The sequence below is a fragment of the Rattus norvegicus genome, chromosome 3 (genome assembly GCF_036323735.1).
Source record: "Rattus norvegicus strain BN/NHsdMcwi chromosome 3, GRCr8, whole genome shotgun sequence".
Lineage (NCBI taxonomy): Eukaryota > Metazoa > Chordata > Mammalia > Rodentia > Muridae > Rattus > Rattus norvegicus.
Window position 1 is genome coordinate 126,711,492 of NC_086021.1, and position 19,822 is coordinate 126,731,313.

General features: G+C 46.2%; 1 protein-coding gene and 1 pseudogene across 2 annotated transcripts; both read right to left on the reverse strand.

Annotated features, from left to right (window-relative positions):
• Positions 1 to 3,116: 3,116 nt before the first annotated feature.
• On the reverse strand, positions 3,117 to 12,126 carry Rhov (ras homolog family member V). Of its 2 annotated transcripts, none has more exons than XM_039104214.2 (4): positions 12,032 to 12,126; positions 4,848 to 5,172; positions 4,612 to 4,670; positions 3,117 to 4,417 (listed from the first exon to the last, which is right to left on the reverse strand). In XM_039104214.2, the coding sequence occupies exons 1-4, from the start codon at positions 12,047 to 12,049 to the stop codon at positions 3,974 to 3,976; spliced, it is 846 nt and encodes a 281-aa protein (XP_038960142.1). In that variant the 5' UTR covers positions 12,050 to 12,126; the 3' UTR covers positions 3,117 to 3,973. The 2 variants fall into 2 exon arrangements, with proteins under 2 accessions (XP_038960142.1, NP_612551.2); NM_138542.2 differs by lacking the exon at positions 12,032 to 12,126 and adding an exon at positions 11,793 to 11,822.
• Positions 12,127 to 19,269: 7,143 nt separating this feature from the next.
• Positions 19,270 to 19,365, reverse strand: Rnu6-603 (RNA, U6 small nuclear 603; annotated as a pseudogene).
• Between the last annotated feature and the right edge of the window lie 457 nt (positions 19,366 to 19,822).

Here is a 19,822-nt window from a genome sequence, read left to right on the forward strand (position 1 = left end):
CACAGTCCCTGTGAAAGAATGACATACAAATCTGCGAAACATTTCTTATTTTAAAAGTGTGGGGGTGGGGGGTATAGAGACGGCTCAGCTATTGTGACTCCAGCAGGATCAGATGCTTCTGGCTTCCAAAGGCACTGTGCTCATGTGCATACTGCATACACACAACACACACACATTCTCTCTCTCTCTCTCTCTCTCTCTCTCTCTCTCTCTCTCTCTCTCTCTAGAAGAGAGGTCCAGTTGAGAATTAATGGGAGTGAGAGGAGGGACAGGAAATGGTAACTGTATTTTGTGTGTGTATTGAATGCATTAAAAATCCATTGTGGGGCTGGAGAGATGGCTCAGTCGTTAAAGGCTAGGCTCACAACCAAAAATATAAAAATCCATTGTGTACATGTATGAAAATGCCATAATGAGCTAGCTGGGTAGTGGTAACACAGACTTGGTAAATCCCAGTACTCAGGAGGCAGAAGCAGGTAGGTCTCTGTGAGTTCAAGGCCAGCCTGGGGCCTTCAGAGTGAGTTCCAGGACAGCCAAGGCTTCAGGAGAGACCCTGACTTAAAAATACAAATAAAAACGTCATAATGAAACCAATTATTATGTATAGCTAATACATGCTGGCAAAAACATTAAAAATTAAAATAAATAAGCAAATACAATGAAAAAACTAGAAACACCAACCTGTGAGACCCCCATCTCAGAAAATTTACATGGACATGGACATTGTATTCACATATACATCTACAGGCACATATGTATATACATTTGTATGTAACACACGGTTTTATCCAAGAAATAGCTATTCCTGTAAGTGTAGACGCCTGTAGAATGCTTGCTTCAGTTGAGCAAAGCCCTGATTTTGATCCTCAGGACTGAAAGAAAAAATGAAAAGCCTGTATCAGGAAGCACAGAGGCACCATGGGGATGGGGGTGGGAACTGGACATCTTTGTCCTGCACAAGCCCTGGCCCCAAGCCTCAGTGACACAAACCTGGAACTGAATGTGATCCCGGTAAGTCTAAATGGTTAAGGGACAATGGTCCACACTGCCCGAGCCCACAGGGAAAAGTGCCATCTCCTTGGTAAAGTGGGAGTATCGTCAGTGTGCCTTCCCTGTGCTGAGCAGCCATGAAGACACAGACAGCCCAGCACCTTCTGGGGGAGGGAGGTGCTGGAAGATGGTCAGAGGAGAAGCAGGCCACCTGGGAGGGGCAAGGGAACATTTTTAAAAACTACATCTTGCGGGGTTGGGGATTTAGCTCAGTGGTAGAGCGCTTGCCTAGCAAGCGCAAGGTCCTGGGTTTGGTCCCCAGCTCCGAAAAAAAAAAAAAAGAAAAAAAAAAAACTACATCTTGCAAAAACCAAAACTTAAGGGTCAAAGACAGGAGATAATTGAGGATCACCAAGACAAACTGGACTGGTCCAGACTGCTGTCAGATTTGGGGAGGCCTTAGAGGCCAAGCAAAGAGCTGGGAGTTCGCTGAAAACAGTCAGAACTGATAACCGTGCTGGGCGAGGAGGTGCCAGGGCGGCCTGGGGATGGATGCAGTAGTGAGTCAGTAGAGATCCTGACCAGGATCAGCAACTGTCATGAGAGGAAGCATGAGTGCCGAGGTTGCAGCCTCAGTGACTCAGATGCTGGGACCATGAGAGAAACCAGATTTCAAGTGCCATGGTGGAGCGAAGGCCACACGGCCCTTGGAACGGTTTGCCAATGTCTACTGGAGTATGTCATTCTGCAGATAAAGAAACTGAGTTACAAAAAGGGGAAATGAGCTGGTTGGTAGAGCTGGCCTCGTATCCCAACACAGGGGCAAGTAGAGCTTTGTGAGTTCCATGCTAGCCAAGGCTATACAGTGAGGTCCTGTCTCAAAAAAAAATTAATTAAAAATCAAAATTATTTGCCTGCAGTGATAGGGGTCAGGATATGAACTTTCAATCTTCAACTTGGGTCTCTCTCTGTCCTAGAAAGGAGCAAGCCATGCTGGCTTAGGGTAGCAGCCAGCCACAGATCTACCTGTCACAATGCAGCTTACCACCTTCACCTAATAAGGAAACAGAAGGTAGCTGGTGCTCTTGGGGATACGGGGCTTTCTTGGCTGAAACTGAACTTGGGGTTACCTAAGGTTTCATTTGGCTAGTATTTCTTATTCTGTCCCTCAGTGTCCCTCAGCACACACACACACACACACACACACACACACACACACACACACAACCTGGGCCCAGTGGATTGGGATGGGGGGTGGGGATGGGTGCTCACCTGGCCCAGCAGGTGCCCAGCAGGTGTCCTAGGTGTACCTCAGAAATATGTCTACGGAATGCCACCTGTACACCTGACCATGCTGCTCCTCTAACCACTCAGTTATATATTATCTTTTTTTGTCTCCAGACCACAATTTTCTTAAGGCAAAATAAGTTTTGTTTTTCCCCAAAATACTCTTAACGTGCCTCCTAGTTCCAATCCTTGAATTCCCATTCCCCTCAAGCCTCCTGCCAGTGAACCCTCTCTGACACAAGATTCTGGGGCCAAATCTCTATTGCATTGTCCACAGCCAGCACCCTAACTGCAGTAAATATGTATGTGTCAAGGACTAAAGACTGGCCCAACCAACCTGAGGCCACAAGCTTCGGCCAGTGGTTGAGTTTTAAAGCTGTATAGGATTCTCTTGGTATTCAAACTGGGGTGACATTCCCCAGCCAGGTCCTGGGTCCTGAACACTGTTCAAAGAATAGCAGCAGAATGGCTGGAGGGCCTGAGATTGTCCTAGAGCCTCAAAGCTGAGCATCATACTCTAGAAAGGAGGGGGAGAAGGGAGGGGCCCCACCTACCTGATGAGGTCATGGGAAAGCAGCTCTGGCGCTGACACCTGGGGAAACCCGTTTCCAGGCTGCTTCCCACGCTAGCTCTCCTGGGAACCAAGTAAACCAAGCCCCAAGCAGGGAGCCCCACACCTGTTCCCCCTAGTCCAGTTCCCATCACATTGTCCCATCTCATTCAACCCCCACCCTTCAAGCAAGCCGCAGTTCCCCATCCATCCACCAAGGCTGTCTGGCCGTGGCAAAGGTGATGAAGGGGGCACTGGCTGACCACTCCAGGAAACCACAGACAGCAGCTTCAGAAACAGAAGGTTTATTTGCAGATTGCATAGCTCACCTTCTAAGCTATGACCTTGGGGAAAGGGACGATCCCTGCCCCTTCCTCCTTCAGAGTATTTGCAGCTCCTCCCCCTCCCTTTGCTGGGCCTTAACTCTCACTTCCTGCCCCTCTGCTAGCCCAGCCAGTTTGGGCAGTGCCTGGGGAGCCCTGAGACCCAGTTCTTCCCAGGGAACAATCCTGTCCTCCCTGGCCTTGGGGCTTGAGGGCAGCCCAGGTGTCAGCCTTCTCCACAGCTGTCCACCCTTCTTTTTGTTTTCCTCCTTCCAGGCCCAGGCCTCTACTTTAATATGTCCCCTGTCCACCACTTGCCTCACTTTCTGTTTTCCCTCCCAATCTCTCACTAGCCTCTTCTTCACATCCCACCTCAAACGTCTCCCTGTCAAGGCTGACCAGCCGCCAGCCCTCCAGGATGCCTCACTGTTTTCCTTTCCTAGCTTTGTCACACCTGTGCTAGGAGAGGGTGAGGACCCAGTGAGGGACCTGCATTCAGCCAAACTGACCTGTGGCCCAGGATAAGAAACTGAGAATTACATCACAAGCTGCTCAGCGCTACTGACACTGATGGAACTATCCCATGAAAACCAAAGTGCTGGGATTTCCCTGTGAGTCTTGACCAAAGAAATCCAAATCAGCCAGCCCTTGCACAGGACAGAGGCACACCCTGGCTTACCAGAGTGTACAGCTTTGAGGCCCATATCCCCTGTGTTCAATAGAGAACTGAGTCCCAGGGGTTGGCCAGGCCCTGCCAGTACCCGATGTCTCAGGGTCCAGAAGTCTCAGGCCACCTGCCTATCTCTTGCACTGCCATAGCTGCTCAAACAAAGCAGAAGAACTTCTTCCAGCGACAGCGAGAGAGCGTGCGCACACCTTTTGCGTTCAGTTTCTTCTCCAGGCGGGCTTTGTGCTCAATCGCACTGAGAATGGCTGAGTCGAACACCTCCTTCAAGTTCTTCTGCGTCAAGGCTGAGCACTCAAGGTAGCAGCAGGCCCGGATCTTCTCAGCCAAACCCTGGGCTTGGGGTTCGGGTACTGGGCCCTCCCGACCTCCTTGGTCCAACTGAATTAGTACATTGACATCGTCCCTCAGGTCGGCCTGAGTGCCCACCAGCAACACAGGTGCTTGGGGGTTGTGAGTGCGGATCTCCGGCAGCCATTTTTCTGTTATGTTTTGAAAGGAGCTGGGCTGCACCACGCTGAAGCAAGCCAGAAAGACATCGGTATCCGGGTAGCAGAGAGAACGAAGCCGGTCAAAGTCCTCCTGTGGTGGCAAGGCTAGTGGTTAGCAACATCATTCCCTCCACATTGGAACCAGAATCTGCTTCTCCCTTGGGGTTGGAGACCTAAAAGTCCTAAAGCCCAAGGCCTGCTTCGTTCTTACTCCATGCAGGGATCCTCCCAACCTCCAACCCTCTCCAACCCCTTGCCCAAGGAAGGCTACACCCAGGTTCTCACCTGCCCTGCTGTGTCCCAGAGCTCAATTCGCACAGGGGCTCCATCTACCAGGACTTGCACTGCAGAGGTGGGGAGGGGAAAACATGACTTAGGCACAGCATCCTTCGTCCCTCTAGTCAGGCCTCACCAGCGCCACCTCCGGGCCTGCTCCCGGGGTCTTCCGTGACCACCCACCAGCAGGCTATTGAATGCACAACCCTACCCAGCCTCAGGGGCCCCAGGACTATAGAACATACCGGAGAAAGTGTCCAGTGCTGTAGGCCGATAGCGCGAGGGGTATCCATTGCAGGTGTAGCTGACGATGAGGCTGCTCTTGCCCACCGCGCCATCGCCCACCAGCACGCATTTGATGCCCAGCTCCGGAGGGGCGCTGCGCCGCCGCGGAGGAGGGGTCGAGGCCGGGAGAGGCGGTGGCTCGGCCTCGCTCAGCTCCCGCGGCGGCATGGCCCGCTCCCGGGGTAGCAGAGGGGCCAGCCCGGACCAGGCTCCGCGGCGCTCAGGGAGGCAGGTTCCGCAGCCGGACGCTGACAATCTGTCCAAGCTGGGCACGCCCGCTGGAGGCTGACAGAAGGTATTAAGTGTTGGGCCCCGCCCACCTCATCTGCATGTCCCTAGTGCCCCGGACCCCGCCCACCGACCTGGAACCTCCCTCTGCAGAACACCCAGGAATAGCAAAGGATCCAGAGAAGAAAGGGATATAAAAACCTGGCTCCACAAAGGTACACGGAAGGATAAAGACCCCGCATATGACATTTTGGTAAATCCACAATTATTGTTAGTAAAAAGATGCAACTACAGAATCCATAATACAGCATGTTCAAATTAGACACATTCAATCTTTTCTAAGTCAGAAACACTTTTATACATAAATTGGTACAAGTATTAAACATCAGTATAGTAATCTTTTTTTAAAGATTTATTTATTTATTATATATAAGTACACTGTTACTGTCTTCAGACACACCAGAAGAGGGCATCGGATCCCATTACAGATGGTTGTGAGCCACCATGTGGTTGCTGGGATTTGAACTCAGGACCTCTGGAAGAGCAGTCGGTGCTCTTAACCACTGAGCCATCTCTCCAGCCCAGTATAGTAATCTTATTAATAAAGCATTTTTTAATTTACTGAGATTGAATCGGAGAATGTGGCTCAGAGTGCTTGTCTGGGTCTTGTCATAGTACACTGGCTTGGTGGAGTATTCCTCTAATCCCAGCCCTAGAAGCATCAGAAGTTCAAGGCCATCTTCTGTTGTATAGAGTCAGATGGACTATAATGTAAGACCCCGTCTCAAATAAACAAATACCCCAGCATGATGGCTGGACCATGTCTTTATTCCCAGCACCAGAGTGGCAGAAACAGGCAGGAGTAGAGGCATAAGGATCTTTGTGTGTTTGAGGCCAACTAGGTCTACATAGTAAGTTCTAGGCCAGTCAGGACTAAAGTGAAACTCTGTCTCAAAACAAACAAAAATGAATATACACACATAAATTATAGGGGCTGGTGATGTAATCTATGTAGAGTGCTTGCCTGGCATACTTGAGGCCTTATGTTTAATGTCTAGCTACAAACACACACACACACACACACACACACACACACACACACGGGCTGCAGAGATGACTGATGGCCAATGAACAGTTACAATACAGTATACAGTTACAATAGCCATTCAGACAACAGGTGTAGAACTTTTGGTGGATTTTATACTTTCATTATGAAACATATTTTGGATATTTTTAAAGATTTATTTTTATGTGTATAGGTGTCTTGTCTGTATGTATGTCTATGTACTACACGGAGACCAGAAGAGAAGAGAGTCAGATCCCCTGAACTGGAGTTACAGAGGATTGTCAGTGATCAGAAGGGTGCCTTAGAACCAAACTCAGGTCCTCTACAAGAGCAACGAGTGCTCTTAACTGTTGGGACATTTCCTCAGCACCTCTACCATACATCTGAATATTTGTAAGTTCCCCAAATACCTTCTGTTATCCTTTTGATAAAATAATAAAAATGATTTCATTTATGATTAAGTGTATCTTACATAGGCATGAATATGTGCACGTGAATACAGTGCCTGAGGAGACCAAAACGAGAGCCTGGGATCCCTGAAGCTGGAGCTACCCAGGGCACTGACCTCCTCTAGAAGGTCCTCTAGAAGGGTAGCATGTACCTTTAACTAATGAGCCATCTCTCCAGCCCAGCACCTGATATTATCATTATCAGAAAAGTCCGCCATAATTACCCACTTGCAGATGCTGTTTCTGGGCCACCTACTGTCCTCGCCCTTTAAGGAACTTACAGACTCAGCCTTAGGAAGGTCAACCAGAGAGCAAATGAGAGAGTAACTGGATACTAATGTAGTCTCTACTGTAGCCAGAACAAGTTACACCAGGCTGAGAATCCTGTCTCTGATTCTGGAGGCAGGCTTCATCTCAGTCTGCATGCACATGGATCTCAGAGACACTTTCACACAGGCAGGAAGATACTCATGAGTTTGGGGAAAGGACAAGACGTAAAGAGGAGAGGTGGTGAACACTACAGACACACCTAGTAAACTAGATGTCTAGCCTGACATGTGGCGCTCATCTGGGATCCCACTTGGGAGGCTGAGGCAGCAGGTTTGCCATCAAACAAAGCAAGATCTGGGTTCTACTCCAGCAGGACATGCATCTGGAGTGAAGGCACACTCCTACCATCCCAGTGCTTAAAAGACAGCAGCAGAGCAGGGCGGAGCGGCACACACTGTTTATCCCTGCACTCAGGAGTCAAAGGCAGGCAGATCTCTGTGGCTGAGGCAACCCTGGCCTACTTACTGAGTCTCAGGCCTGCCAGGGCTACACAATGAGACCGTCTCAAAATAATAAAATAGGGGTTGGGGATTTAGCTCAGTGGTAGAGCGCTTGCCTAGGAAGCGCAAAGCCCTGGGTTCAGTCCCCAGCTCCAAAAAAAAAGAACCAAAAAAAAAAAAAAAAAAAAAAAAGAGGTAGAGGCAAGAGCACCAGAAGTTCAAAGCCTCCTTAGAACTTTGGTTATGTGGCAAGTTCAAGGGCAGTCTGGGATAGGAGAATCTCTCTCAAAGGGGGAAAAAAGTAAGAAAAAAAAAAGCTGTATTGGGGCTGGAGAGATGGCTCAGCGGTTAAGAGCACTGACTGTTCTTTCGGAGGTCCTGAGTTCAAATCCCAGCAACCACATGGTGGCTCACAACCATCTGTAATGAGACCTGATGCCCTCTTCTGGTGTGTCTGACGACAGCTACAGTGTACTTATATATAATAAATAAATTAAATCTTTAAAAAAAAAGCTGTATTAAAGATGTAAATTTAATGGTGATACTATTTAATCCTTTCTGAAGACATAGAAATAATACACTAATGGGACAAACATAGGCAATGTCTGCTGGGTATGAGTAAATGTTCTGCCTTAGTGTGAAACTGGTCATTTTTCATTGGTCTCATGGGTGGAGCCATTTCTGACCAAGGTCCCTCTGTCTGAGCTGGTTTAGGTACAGTCCTGTCAGCAAGAGGGGGAGGGAGGAGACAGCCCCAGGAGCTGGTGAGTCATCTATTTCTCAGCCGAGGACTTGGGATTTTGGCTGCTACTTCTGGGAAAGTCCTCTTCGAGGTGTCGGGGTTGTGTTTTCCTGCTACCTGCCGCATCTGCCCCAACTTCCACAAGTTTGCTAGGGTTACAACGTGGCACCAAAATTATGTCTTGGATAAATGGTATGTTCTAGGATTCGTCGGGAAACAGATAAAAGGAGCCTATAACACATGTGGACAGAAAGTAAGAAAGTGCTAAACAGACAAACATGACAGGGAAAATGTAGGTTGTGCATATGAACAAGAAGCCACTGGAAGAGTCTGTGATGGTTCAAACTGAGCTATCTAAACAAGGTAAAGCAATATTCTAATGCAGTATAAGACAAATATTTATGAATTCATACCTACAAGTAACTTATACATAAATAAGGTAAGGATAAGAACTTCAAATAACATTTTTAAGTCCTTGGCCTTGAAGGAGATAGGAAGTAAATCTTTTTTATTTTTTAGAGGTAGTATGTCATGTAGCCCACGTTGGTGTTGAATTATCTATGTATTAGAGGATGGCCTTCTTGTTTCTCCTGCCTCTGTGTCCTAGGCGCTGGGGTTATAAACTTGTACCATTATACCTAGACCAAATACCTGCTTTTTAAAATAGTATGTACACATGTATGCGTATGCATATATATATATATATATATATATATATATATATATATATATATGCACATGTGTGGAGGTTGGAAGACATTTTATCAGGTATTACCCACAGGAACACTGTCCACCTCCTAGGGAACTTATTTCTCATTGGCTTACTGCTTACCAACTAGGCTAACTTGACTGGCCATCAAGTCCCCCACCTGGCATTTGTATTTGGTTCTGGGGCTGGAACTTAGCTCCCTGTGTTTGTAAGGCAAAAGCTTTACAAATGGAGGCAGGAGGGCTGTAAAGTCAACCCAGGATGAACTACATAGCAAGACTATCCCAATAAATGAAAACAGGGCTGGAGAGGAGGCTCAGTAGGCAAGTGCTTGCTGTGCAAGCCTGATGGCATGAGTTCAATTCCCAGAGTCCACCTAAAAGCAGTTGGCTGGGGGCTGGGGATTTAGCTCAGTGGTTGAACGCTTGCCTAGCAGGCACAAGGCCCTGGGTTCGGTCCCCAGCTCCGAAAAAAAAGAAAAAAGAAAAAAAAAAAGCAGTTGGCTGTTCCACATACACGTGCACTTTGTCTGTCTGTCTGTCTGTCTGTCTCTGATACCCATACACAAAGAAATAAAAACAGAAAAATGGTCAATATGCCATACTAGTATAAGATATTCATAATTACAGCAACCTGGGTGTTGGGTACATAAAAATGCCTCAGATGGTCTTCCTCAATTTCTCTGTTAATCTAAACTCTTCTAAAACAAGCAACATCCCAAACAAACAAATCCACTATAGTCCTAATACTGAATTATAGAAACAATAATGTTTTGCTTCGAGACTGCTCAGTCCAGTTGTATAAGGCTTGTAAAAGTGCTGTTGTTTGCCCTGACTGATAACAAACATGAGAACTGAGTGAGGTGTGCGTGTGCTTGTGCATGCGTGTGCTTGTGCATGTGTGTGCATGTGCATGTGTGTGCTTGTGCATGTGTGTGCATGTGCATGTGTGTGCTTGTGCATGTGTGTGCATGTGCATGTTCCTGTTGTTTACTGGATATACTGAAGTCCAAAAGATGGATTACAGAATTAGTGGATTTCAAAGAAACTAGTGACAGTCTCTCCTCAGAACCAACAAGTCACAGGGCCATGCTAAAGTGCATTGTGGTATTAGGCATTTCTGTTTGCTCCTTATCTTGTTTAAATGTATTTATCTTATTCAATTTATTATTCTTTAGATTTATTAATTTTATGTGGACCCAAGTTCCGTTCCCAACATCCACAGGGCAGCATCCCAATATCCTAACAAGTCCCACCACAACTCCAGTTCCAGGAGATTTGGCACTTTCTCCTGACCTTTAGGGGTACTAGGCACACACATGGCATACACATATACATTCAAGCAAAATATATGTATACATAATAATAATACAAAAGGGGCTGGGGATTTAGCTCAGTGGTAGAGCGCTTACCTAGGAAGCACAAGGCCCTGGGTTCGGTCCCCAGCTCCGAAAAAAAGAACCAAAATAATAATAATAATAATAATAATAATAATAATAATAATAATAATAATAATACAAAAGCTTTTTTAAAAAGCCAAACAAGCCAGGTGGTGGCACACTCCTTTAATTCCAGCACTCTGGAGGCAGAAGCAAGCTAATCTCTGTGGCCAGCCTGATCTACAAAGCTGGTTCCAGGATAGCCAATGCAACACAGAGAAAACCTGTCTCAAAAAACAAAACAAAACAAAAAACCCTACAGTTTCCAAGAAATGTTTTAGCTCCACACAAAAGTTCAGGGAAATAAAATCCACTTTATCCAATCTTTCTTCTGTACATTCTATATTGCTATTCAAGCCTGCCGTAAGAATGAGCCCAGAGATCAAAAAGCTTTGAAATAAAGAAGATGAAAGGGAAAAAAATCTTATGGGTGTTTGAGATGGTTCAGCAGGTAAAGATGCCAGCCACCAAGCCGGAAGGCCCGAGTTCAATCCCTGGGACCCACAGGGCAGAAGGAGAGCACTGACTCCAAGCTGTCCTCTGCTCTCCACAGATCTGCTGCCTGAAGGCACAAACACGCACTAAATTAAGATGTAATCCAATAAAAATAAAAATTAAATTCAGAAGGAAAAAAGAATTATATATGTAACACCTATTTACCAGCATTCTAATGACAATGATGGCACTGATACAGTCAATAGATACAAATTAAATTTTCCAGTCAACTGGATCACCAGAGCATTTGGTGTTATATTTAGTGCACTGTGTTGTCATGCATTTATGGTGACACTGTGGAACCCTCTAGCTCCCAACCCTCCCCGATCTCTGGGCTTCTATCATGTCCTTCCACTTCCTGTGGGAGAGTTCTTTACCCTTAGCTTCCACTTTTCTCTTCAGCCACTTCTAGCGAGCCAACCCCAACTGATATCCGCCCCCAACCTCTAACCTCTAAGTCTCCTTAAACCCTGCCAATACTACTGAAAGGCCTGTAAGAGTTGTCCCTTAAAATGCTCATCCAGCCCCAGCTAGATGCTCACTCCTGTGAAGTTATGGAAGGCTTGTTAAGAGTTCCAGGCCAACCTGGGCTACAGAGTAGGGCTCTGTCTCAAAATCAAAACAAAAGACAAAAAACAAAAAACAAACAAACAAAAAAAGCCGGGCCTTGGTGGCACACACTCTAAGACCCAGCACTAGAGAGGCAGAGGCAGACAGATCTTTATGAATCCGAGGTAGCCTGGTCTACAGGGAGAGTTCCGGCGTAGCCAGGGCTACAGAGAGTCTCTATCTCAAAAAAGACCAAGACAACCCAACCAAACAAACCAAATCAAACCAAAAAGGAGACAAACAAACAAAAACTTTCCTGGGCAATAGCCCAGGATGGCGAAGGGGCAGGTTTTAATGCCCTAGCAACAGGGCCATTCTGTGGTGGCCCGGGGGATCCACATAACCACGGTCTTGCACAGAGAAGCATTAACATTTCCCGAACTTTCTACAGAAACAAACCATGGCTAAGGCTGCTACACATCCCTCAGCCGAGCACCATCTTTGCCCTGTTTAAGGCCTGCTGCTACACCGGACCAGGCAAGGCCAGGTCAATCTAGAATGTTCTATGTACTCCCTCCCTCCTATGACAAAACAAAACAAAACAAAACAAAACAAAACAAAACAAAACAAAATAAACGGATGATGATCCCTGCTGGCCTCAGGTTAGGCAGCTGAAGACTAGCAAAAAGGTGGCCTACCTGGGGCATCGAGTTCATCGCACCAGAAGTGTACGAACCAGAAGATACCGCCAATGCGAAGCCAACACGAAGCAAAGCGGAAGGAAAAGGTGGTGAACCGGAAGGAACCGTCTCTCATGAGGCCACGGAAACAGGAGAACTCGGGGAGGAAACCCCTCTGGTTCACAGAGGTCCTTAGGACCAACGAGTGAGCTCTAGAAAGACTGTATGTGCCTAAAACTAGCCTCATCCAAAAGGACTCCTTTTAATTAACTCAGGTCCCTATTATTTCTGATGATCGCTAAAACTATTTTTTCAATTATAAGGAGTGGGAAGGAACACATTGTAGCCCAGGATGGCGTGGAATCCACTATGTAACCCAGGCCAATGGCAAATTTGCGACAAACCCGTGAAAGCCTGTGGAGTGCTGGGTTTATAAATGTGGGCCACCCAATATGACTGAAAAGAATTTCTTTTTATTTAATTTTATTCTTTTATGTCCATTGGTGAGAAGGTGTCAAGTGCCCTGGAACTGGAGTTAACAGACAGTTGTGAGATGGTCCTCTGGAAAAGCAGCCAAGTGCTCTTAACCACTGAGCCATCTTAACTGGGTATTGCTGCATATTCCCATAATCCCAGGGAGGTGGAGGCAGGAGATCAGGAGTTCAAATCCAACTTCAGTCCCATATCTAGTTCAAGGCCAGTTATATGAGTCTGAAGTTGTCGTGACTTCCTGTCTCCTAATAAAATGGAAAAAAAGAAAGGGGAGGTGTCAGGGAGATGGATCAGTGGTGAAGAGCACTGGCTGCTCTTGGAGAGGACCAGGGTTCAATTCCCAGCACCCACATGGTTATTCACAACCATCTGTAAATCCAGTTCCAGGGAATCCAATGCCTTCTTCTGATCTCTACTGGCACTGGACATGCATGTGGTATACATACATACATATGTGCAGGTAATATTCATCACATAAAAAATTTTTAAAAAATCTTTGAAAAGGTGTGGGTGGGATGGGGGTACAATGGCTCATCAGGTAAAGAAGAGAACCCTGGTAACAGGAATTTGATGACTGGAACCCACATAAAGGTGGAAGGAGAAAACCAACTATATAAATAAATAATTTTTATAATAATAACACATTAAAATTTAAAATTAAAGGCTAAAAGACAGAAAGAAGGAGAATGAAAAGGGATTAATTGAGATGGCTCAGGGGGTAGAGGGATCTGTTCCTGAGTGGGACAAGCTGACTGTGGCCCTCCTGATACACACAGTAAAGGGAGGGACTTGACTCCCACAAGCTGTCGTTTGATCTCCACAGAGATGCCATGGCACTGTGTACCTACACGTATGCACACAAAAGTAAATAAAAATTAAAGGGCTGGAGAGATGGCTCAGTGGTTAAGAGCACTGACTCCTCTTCCAGAGGTCCTGAGTTCAATTCCCAGCAACCACATGGTGGCTCACAACCATGGGATCCAATGCCCTCTTCTGGTTATACAGTGTACTCATATAAATAAAATAAATAAATCTTAAAAAAAAAAAAAGGAGAGATACCTAAAAAAATTAATTAAAAAAATTAAGATGTGGGGTTGGGGATTTAGCTTAGTGGTAGAGCGCTTGCCTAGGAAGCGCAAGGCCCTGGGTTCAGTCCCCAGCTCCGAAAAAAAAAGAACAAAAAAAAAAAAAAAAAAAAGAATTAAGATGTGTCAGGTATAGTGGTGCACACCTTTAATCCCTGCACTTGGGAAATAGAAACAGGTTAATCTCTGTTAGCTCCAGGTCAGTCAAAGCTATTCAAGAAGAATGTCTTAAGGGGGACTGGGGGGAAGCTGGGATCAAGAGTTCAAGGTTATTCTTAGCTGCATAGCAAGTTTGAGACCAGTCTGGGCTATATGAGGCCTGATCTCAAGAATGTTACCAATTTAACCCAATGAGAACCAATGTGGAGTAAACTAGATGAGGTGCTGGTTCCGCAGATGCACAAGGAGCTCTGACCACGCCCTTACTGAGAGCTGTGGTCCCAGGGGTGTGTCACTACAGCTGCCTCTGAGCATTTCGCTTCTGAAATAATTACACACATACTGCACAGTGGCACATATCCTCAATCCCAAAGCATATTAAGTGGATCTCTCAGGACAGCTTAGTCTACATAGTGATGGAAAGGCAAAAGGTACTTAAAGAGAGAACCCGTCTCAAAAAAAAAATTACATTTTGTATGTGAGGGATAGATGTACATGTGTATTGTATGGGTGGGGGCTATATATGTGCCCTGGTGCACCTGTGAAAGTCAGAGGACAATGGAAGATAGTGGGTTAGCTCCTCCTACTACGTGAAATCTGGGGATCAGACTCAGGTCATCAGGCTTGATAGCAAGGGCCTTTATCAACTGAGACATCTCACCTGCCCATTATTTTATTTCGCCTGTATGTTTTCTCTGCATATATGTGTATGCGCTACATGTGTGCCTGGTGGTGCAGAGGTAGAGAACATTGGAGTTACAATTAAGAGCCACCATGTGGGTTCTGGGACTTACACCCTGGTTCTCAGCAAGAGCAACAAGTGCTCTTAACCACTGAGCCAACTCTCCAGACCCTCACTTAAAAATGAAACAAAACAAACACCACCACCACCACCCCCAAAAAACAGGTAAAGGTGGTGCCTTTACGCCCAGCACTTGGGAAGCAGAGGCAGATGGATCTCTGTGAGTTTGAGGCCAGCCTGGTCTACTGAGTGAGCTCCAGAACTGCCAGGACTATGTAAAATACCCTGTCTCCCCGTGGAGCTGGAATCATATGCAGATCAAGTCAAACCTTAGTGCTGGGAACTGAGTTCTGATCCTCCCAGGTAGTGGCTTGAACTTCCTGCTGTATTCCGATGTTAATTCTACTTCCTCAAGAGGAGTGGTCAAGGGGTTGGGGATTTGGCTCAGCGGTAGAGCGCTTGCCTAGCGAGTGCAAGGCCCTGGGTTCGGTCCCCAGCTCCGAAAAAAAAAAAAAAAAAAGAAAAAAAAAAAGAAAAAAAAAAAGAAAAAAAAAAGAGGAGTGGTCAATAAAGGCAAGAGCCTGTGACTGGGCAGTGGAGGGAAAAGGTGGGGCTGGAGGCTCAAGACTTGGGGAGAGAGGGGGAGAACAAGAAGGGAAAGAGAGAGGATGGAGGAAGAGAAGGAGAAGCCGAGATGGACCAGAGCTGTGTGGCTGGGAGAAATCTCAAGAACAAGAGGTCTCATAGCTGGGGAATAAATTAGTATAGTGTTAGATCTGTCCAATCTAGACATATAGCTTATAATTAAAATGGCTGGATTGTGTTTTTTTTTTTTTTTTTTTTTTTTTTGGTTCCTTTTTTCGGAGCTGGGGACCGAACCCAGGACCTTGCGCTTCCTAGGTAAGCGCTCTACCACTGAGCTAAATCCCCAGCCCCTGGATTGTGTTTTTTATATGGGCTTATTGAGGTTGGAAATTCCAGCAACACTCTGAAAGAGCAGCAAACCCTCTTAACTACTGAGCCATTTCTCCAGTTCCTTGTTTTCATTGTGTTTAGTGTGTCTCTGTCTATGTGGGCATGGGCAGATGAGTGCTGATCTCCTCATAGGCCACAAGCGCTCCACTGCATCCCCCAGAAGCTGGAGTGACAGGGAGTTGTGAGCCAAAGCACAGGCGTTGAGAACCAAACTTGGATTCTCTGCAAGAGCAGGATGCAGTCTTAGCCACTGAGCCAGCTCTCTGGCTCCTGAATCTTTTACTTCTGCAGATAAAAAAATGACCTGAAACTATTCTGTATCAGAAAAGAGAGGATGGGCTGGAGAGATATGACTCAGCGGTTAAGAGCACTGGTGTGTGTGAAGAGAGCAGCAGTGTACTCACAGACACAAAATGAATGAATATTAAAAAAAAAAGAAAAAGAGAGGAAATGCACCATAGCAAGTGTTTTGTTGTTGCCGTTGTGGGATTTTTGTCTTTAATGCTGAATTGCAGGATTACGAATGGTCCTCTGTCGATTTCACTGACAGGCGCTTACCATCTACGACGTAATGAGTGAATGGTGACGAGTTGCCAAATGGTGATAAGACTAGCAGTCACAACTTCTTTGATGCCACAGGCAATTGGTCACACAGCCAAGCCACGGCACAGCCAAATCTGTAACTGCTTCTCCCTTAAAGACTGGATCCACTGGCCTGACGTCTTGAACCATGGCCTGTTACCATTGGAGTCCATTCAAATCTCTGGGGTAAACAGTAAAACGTGTTCTTATGTGATGGTGACCGTGAGAAAGTAACTAAGCAATGTGTGTGTGTGTGTATTGTGTATATATATGTTCATGTGGGTGTGTGCACACATGCATGCAGGTGTGTGTGCACCTGTGTGTGGGCCAGAGGTCAGTCTTAGGTGTCCTCTTTTATTACTCTCAGCTTTGTTTTTGTTTGTTTGTTTGTTTGTTTGAAACAAACACTCTCACTGAACCTGGAGCTCATTGATCCATCTAGATTGTCTGACCTGGGAACTCCAGGGATCTGTCTCTGTCCACACAGCTGAGCTGGAGTTACAGATTTATGCCACAGGGTCCACTTTTAAACACTTTACTGAGACATATCTTCAGCCTGAAAATCAGTAACATTATCAAAAGAGGGCCCATGTTCTTTCTAGTTTGTTTTCTATTGCTCAGATAAACACCATGGTCAAAAGCAACTTGAAGGAGAAAGGATTTAGCTGGTTTACATGTCTATATCACAGTTCTACACTATGGGAGCCCATGACAAGAACTCAAGGCAGGAACCTGAAGGGAGGGACTGAAACCGTGAAGGAACACTGATGGAACTACCTCCATGGCTTGTGCAGCTTGCTTCCCTACTGTGCAGCTCCGGCGGTCATGGAACTCCCAGATGCTGGCATTAGGGGTTTGCACAACCATGCACAGCTCTACAGCCAACTCTGAGAGAAGCAGTTTCTCTCTTCCCACACGAACTTGGTCAGTCTGACTGGACTTCCAGTGGTGTGACTAAGAAGATGGGGACTTGGGAACAGCCCGAAGAATCAGCATAAATTGAAATACAGAGACAGGTGACCTCAGAGCCAGACTCTAGTCAGCTAAGCTTCCAGCCTGTGAAAAGAAGAATCTTAGACTTTTCTGCTCCTAAAGAAGCAACAGAAAAGTAAGGCTGCTGAAAATGCGATCCCATGGGGACTGGGCTCTATCCGAAACCAGCAGCAGACTGTGGCGGTATCGTTCACATGGTTCTGGCTTTATAGTCAGGAAGGAAAAAGGGGGTTATGGGATATTCCTCCACAGCTGCCGAGGCTAGGTATGTAGGAGGGAAGTCCCTGAAAGGCTATTGCCTGAAGCTGTGAAAAAGAAGCCCTGGACTGTTCTGAAGACTATAAGACGCTGGACATGCCAGAGTTAAAGGGACCTGCTGGGGAGAGCCGTGCACAGACTGGAATCAGCCTAAGAGGGAGAATCATGCTGTAGGCAGCAAAGCCAGAAGGGTGGAGCCAACTAAGGCTCTTGACTCAGAGTCATAGGATTTGGAGTTTGCCTTGCTAGGTTTCAGTCTTGCTTTGATCCCATATTTCTTTACTCCATCTCCTCCCCATGGAAAAGTGTTGCATATTCTGGGCCATTGTATGCTCAGAGTATCTGCAAAAGGATACTGAAAGACTATCTCTTTCACTAGGCATGGTTCAGGCCTGTAATCCCAGCCCTCTGGAGGCAGAAGCTAGAGGGCTGGGAGTTCAAAGTCATCCTCAACTACACAGTCAGTTCAATGATAGCCCAATTAATATGAGACCCTGTCTCAAGCCTCTCCCTCCATTGAGAAAATAAAACGGTGCCTACTTCCTAACACTATATGATGAGCTGATTTTTCGGGAGTGTATAAAACGGGCCCACACAGAGGGGTACTCTGTGAGAATGGACTCTCACAGCAGTTCCTTCTTGGCCAAAGCTGGTTTTCTCAGATGAGGTCAAGACCCTGCCTGAGAACTATCAAACAGATTTGTCACGTAAAGTAACTTTCAGAATTTTGTCTTCTGTGATCCAGGTCAGAAGAAAGTCTGGGGCCTGAAGTTGGGTCATCGGGTAAAGGGGGTAAAGACATTTAATTCCAAGCTGGATGACCTGGGTTGGATCCCCAGAATTCACACACTGGAAGGAGAGAACTGTCCCCACAAGTTGTCCTCTGACCTCCACATGTGCACTGTGACACATTCCCTCATTCACCTCCACGTGCATGACATCATGGGCTACACAGCGAGTTCTAAGTCTACCTGGGACACAGAAGACCCTGTTCCCAAAAGCAAAATATACAAAGTGTATATTTTTAAAAATAAAAAAGAATTCAGTCCATACGAAGGTAATCAGTTCATCACTTTGTTATCGCTTGTCCCCTCCTTGCTACTAACGGTCTGACATTTGGGCCCAGTCTTTGTCAGTGCTGGGGGGCCTGGATCTGGACTTCTGCAGTTCAGGCTCAGGGAGCTTTTTGTTTGCTTGTTTTATGTATTTATTTTTTTATGTATGGGAGTACACTGTAGCTGTCCTCAGACGCACCAGAAGAGGGCACTGGATTCCATTGCAGATGGTTGTGAGCCACCGTGTGGGTGCTAGGAATTTGCCTGACTCTTTTATTTTTACTTTTTTGGTTCTGGTTTTGGTTTTTCAGGACAGTGTTTCCCTGGTGGTCCTGGAACTCACTCTGCAGACCAGGCTGAGCTGGAACTCAGAGATCTGCCTGTGTGGGATCAAAGGTGTGCCCCCACCACCTGGCAACTCTATTTTTAAACAGCTTTCTCACTGACCCCGGAGCTCACTCCTTGTTAAATTGAGTTGGCTGGTCAGTCGTGCTGGGGAGTCACCTGTCTTGTCTCACAGCAGTGCTGGGGTTTCAGGTGCCTGCTTTGTTGTTGTTTTAGTCACTCTGCTTCCCCAGTGCTGGGGTCAAAGGTGTCATCATACCCAGCCAGAGACCTGCCTTAATGTGGCTGCCGGGATTCCTTCCTCAGCAAGCACTTTATCCACTGAACTATCTCCCAGCCCTCCCTGTTTTTGAAATAAGGTTTCATGTAGCCCAGGCTAGCCCCTATTTTGTTTTTGTAGTCAAAGATGAACTTTTTTTCCCTCTTTAAAAATTTTTAAGGGGTTGGGGATTTAGCTCAGTGGTAGAGCGCTTGCCTAGGAAGCACAAGGCCCTGGGTTCGGTCCCCAGCTCCGAAAAAAAAGAACCAAAAAAAAAAATTTTTTTTTTACCTTTCTTTTCTTTTCTTTTTCTTTATATGAAAAACTTCAAAAATTTGCAAGCACAGGGGCTATGCTAATCTTCTCTGCATTGTTTCAATCTTGTAGTATATATGCTGCCAAAACATGCCCCCCACCCCTTTGCTCTCTTATTCTCTTATAATTTTGACTTTGAGTTTCTTTTTTTTTTTTTTTTTTTCTTTTTCTTTTTTTCGGAGCTGGGGACCGAACCCAGGGCCTTGCGCTTGCTAGGCAAGCGCTCCACCACTGAGCTAAATCCCCAACCCCGACTTTGAGTTTCTAACCCTCCTGTTCCCACTTCCTGACTCTGGGACTATAGGTACCACACCTAGTTCTATGCTGTGCTGAGGGTCTCATCCTATGAAGCTAGACAAGCCCTCTTGTCTGCCAAGTAAGCTAGATCCACAGTCCCCCATGCCATTAAACTCTAAACCTTTTCAGTTCAACGGAGAGTCCAAGACTGAGGGTGTAGGCCGTAATGTAGCACTCACACAGTATTTATGAAGCGTTGGGTCTGATTCTCTGGTCTGGATTTGGATTTAGTTAACAATCCACTATTAGATA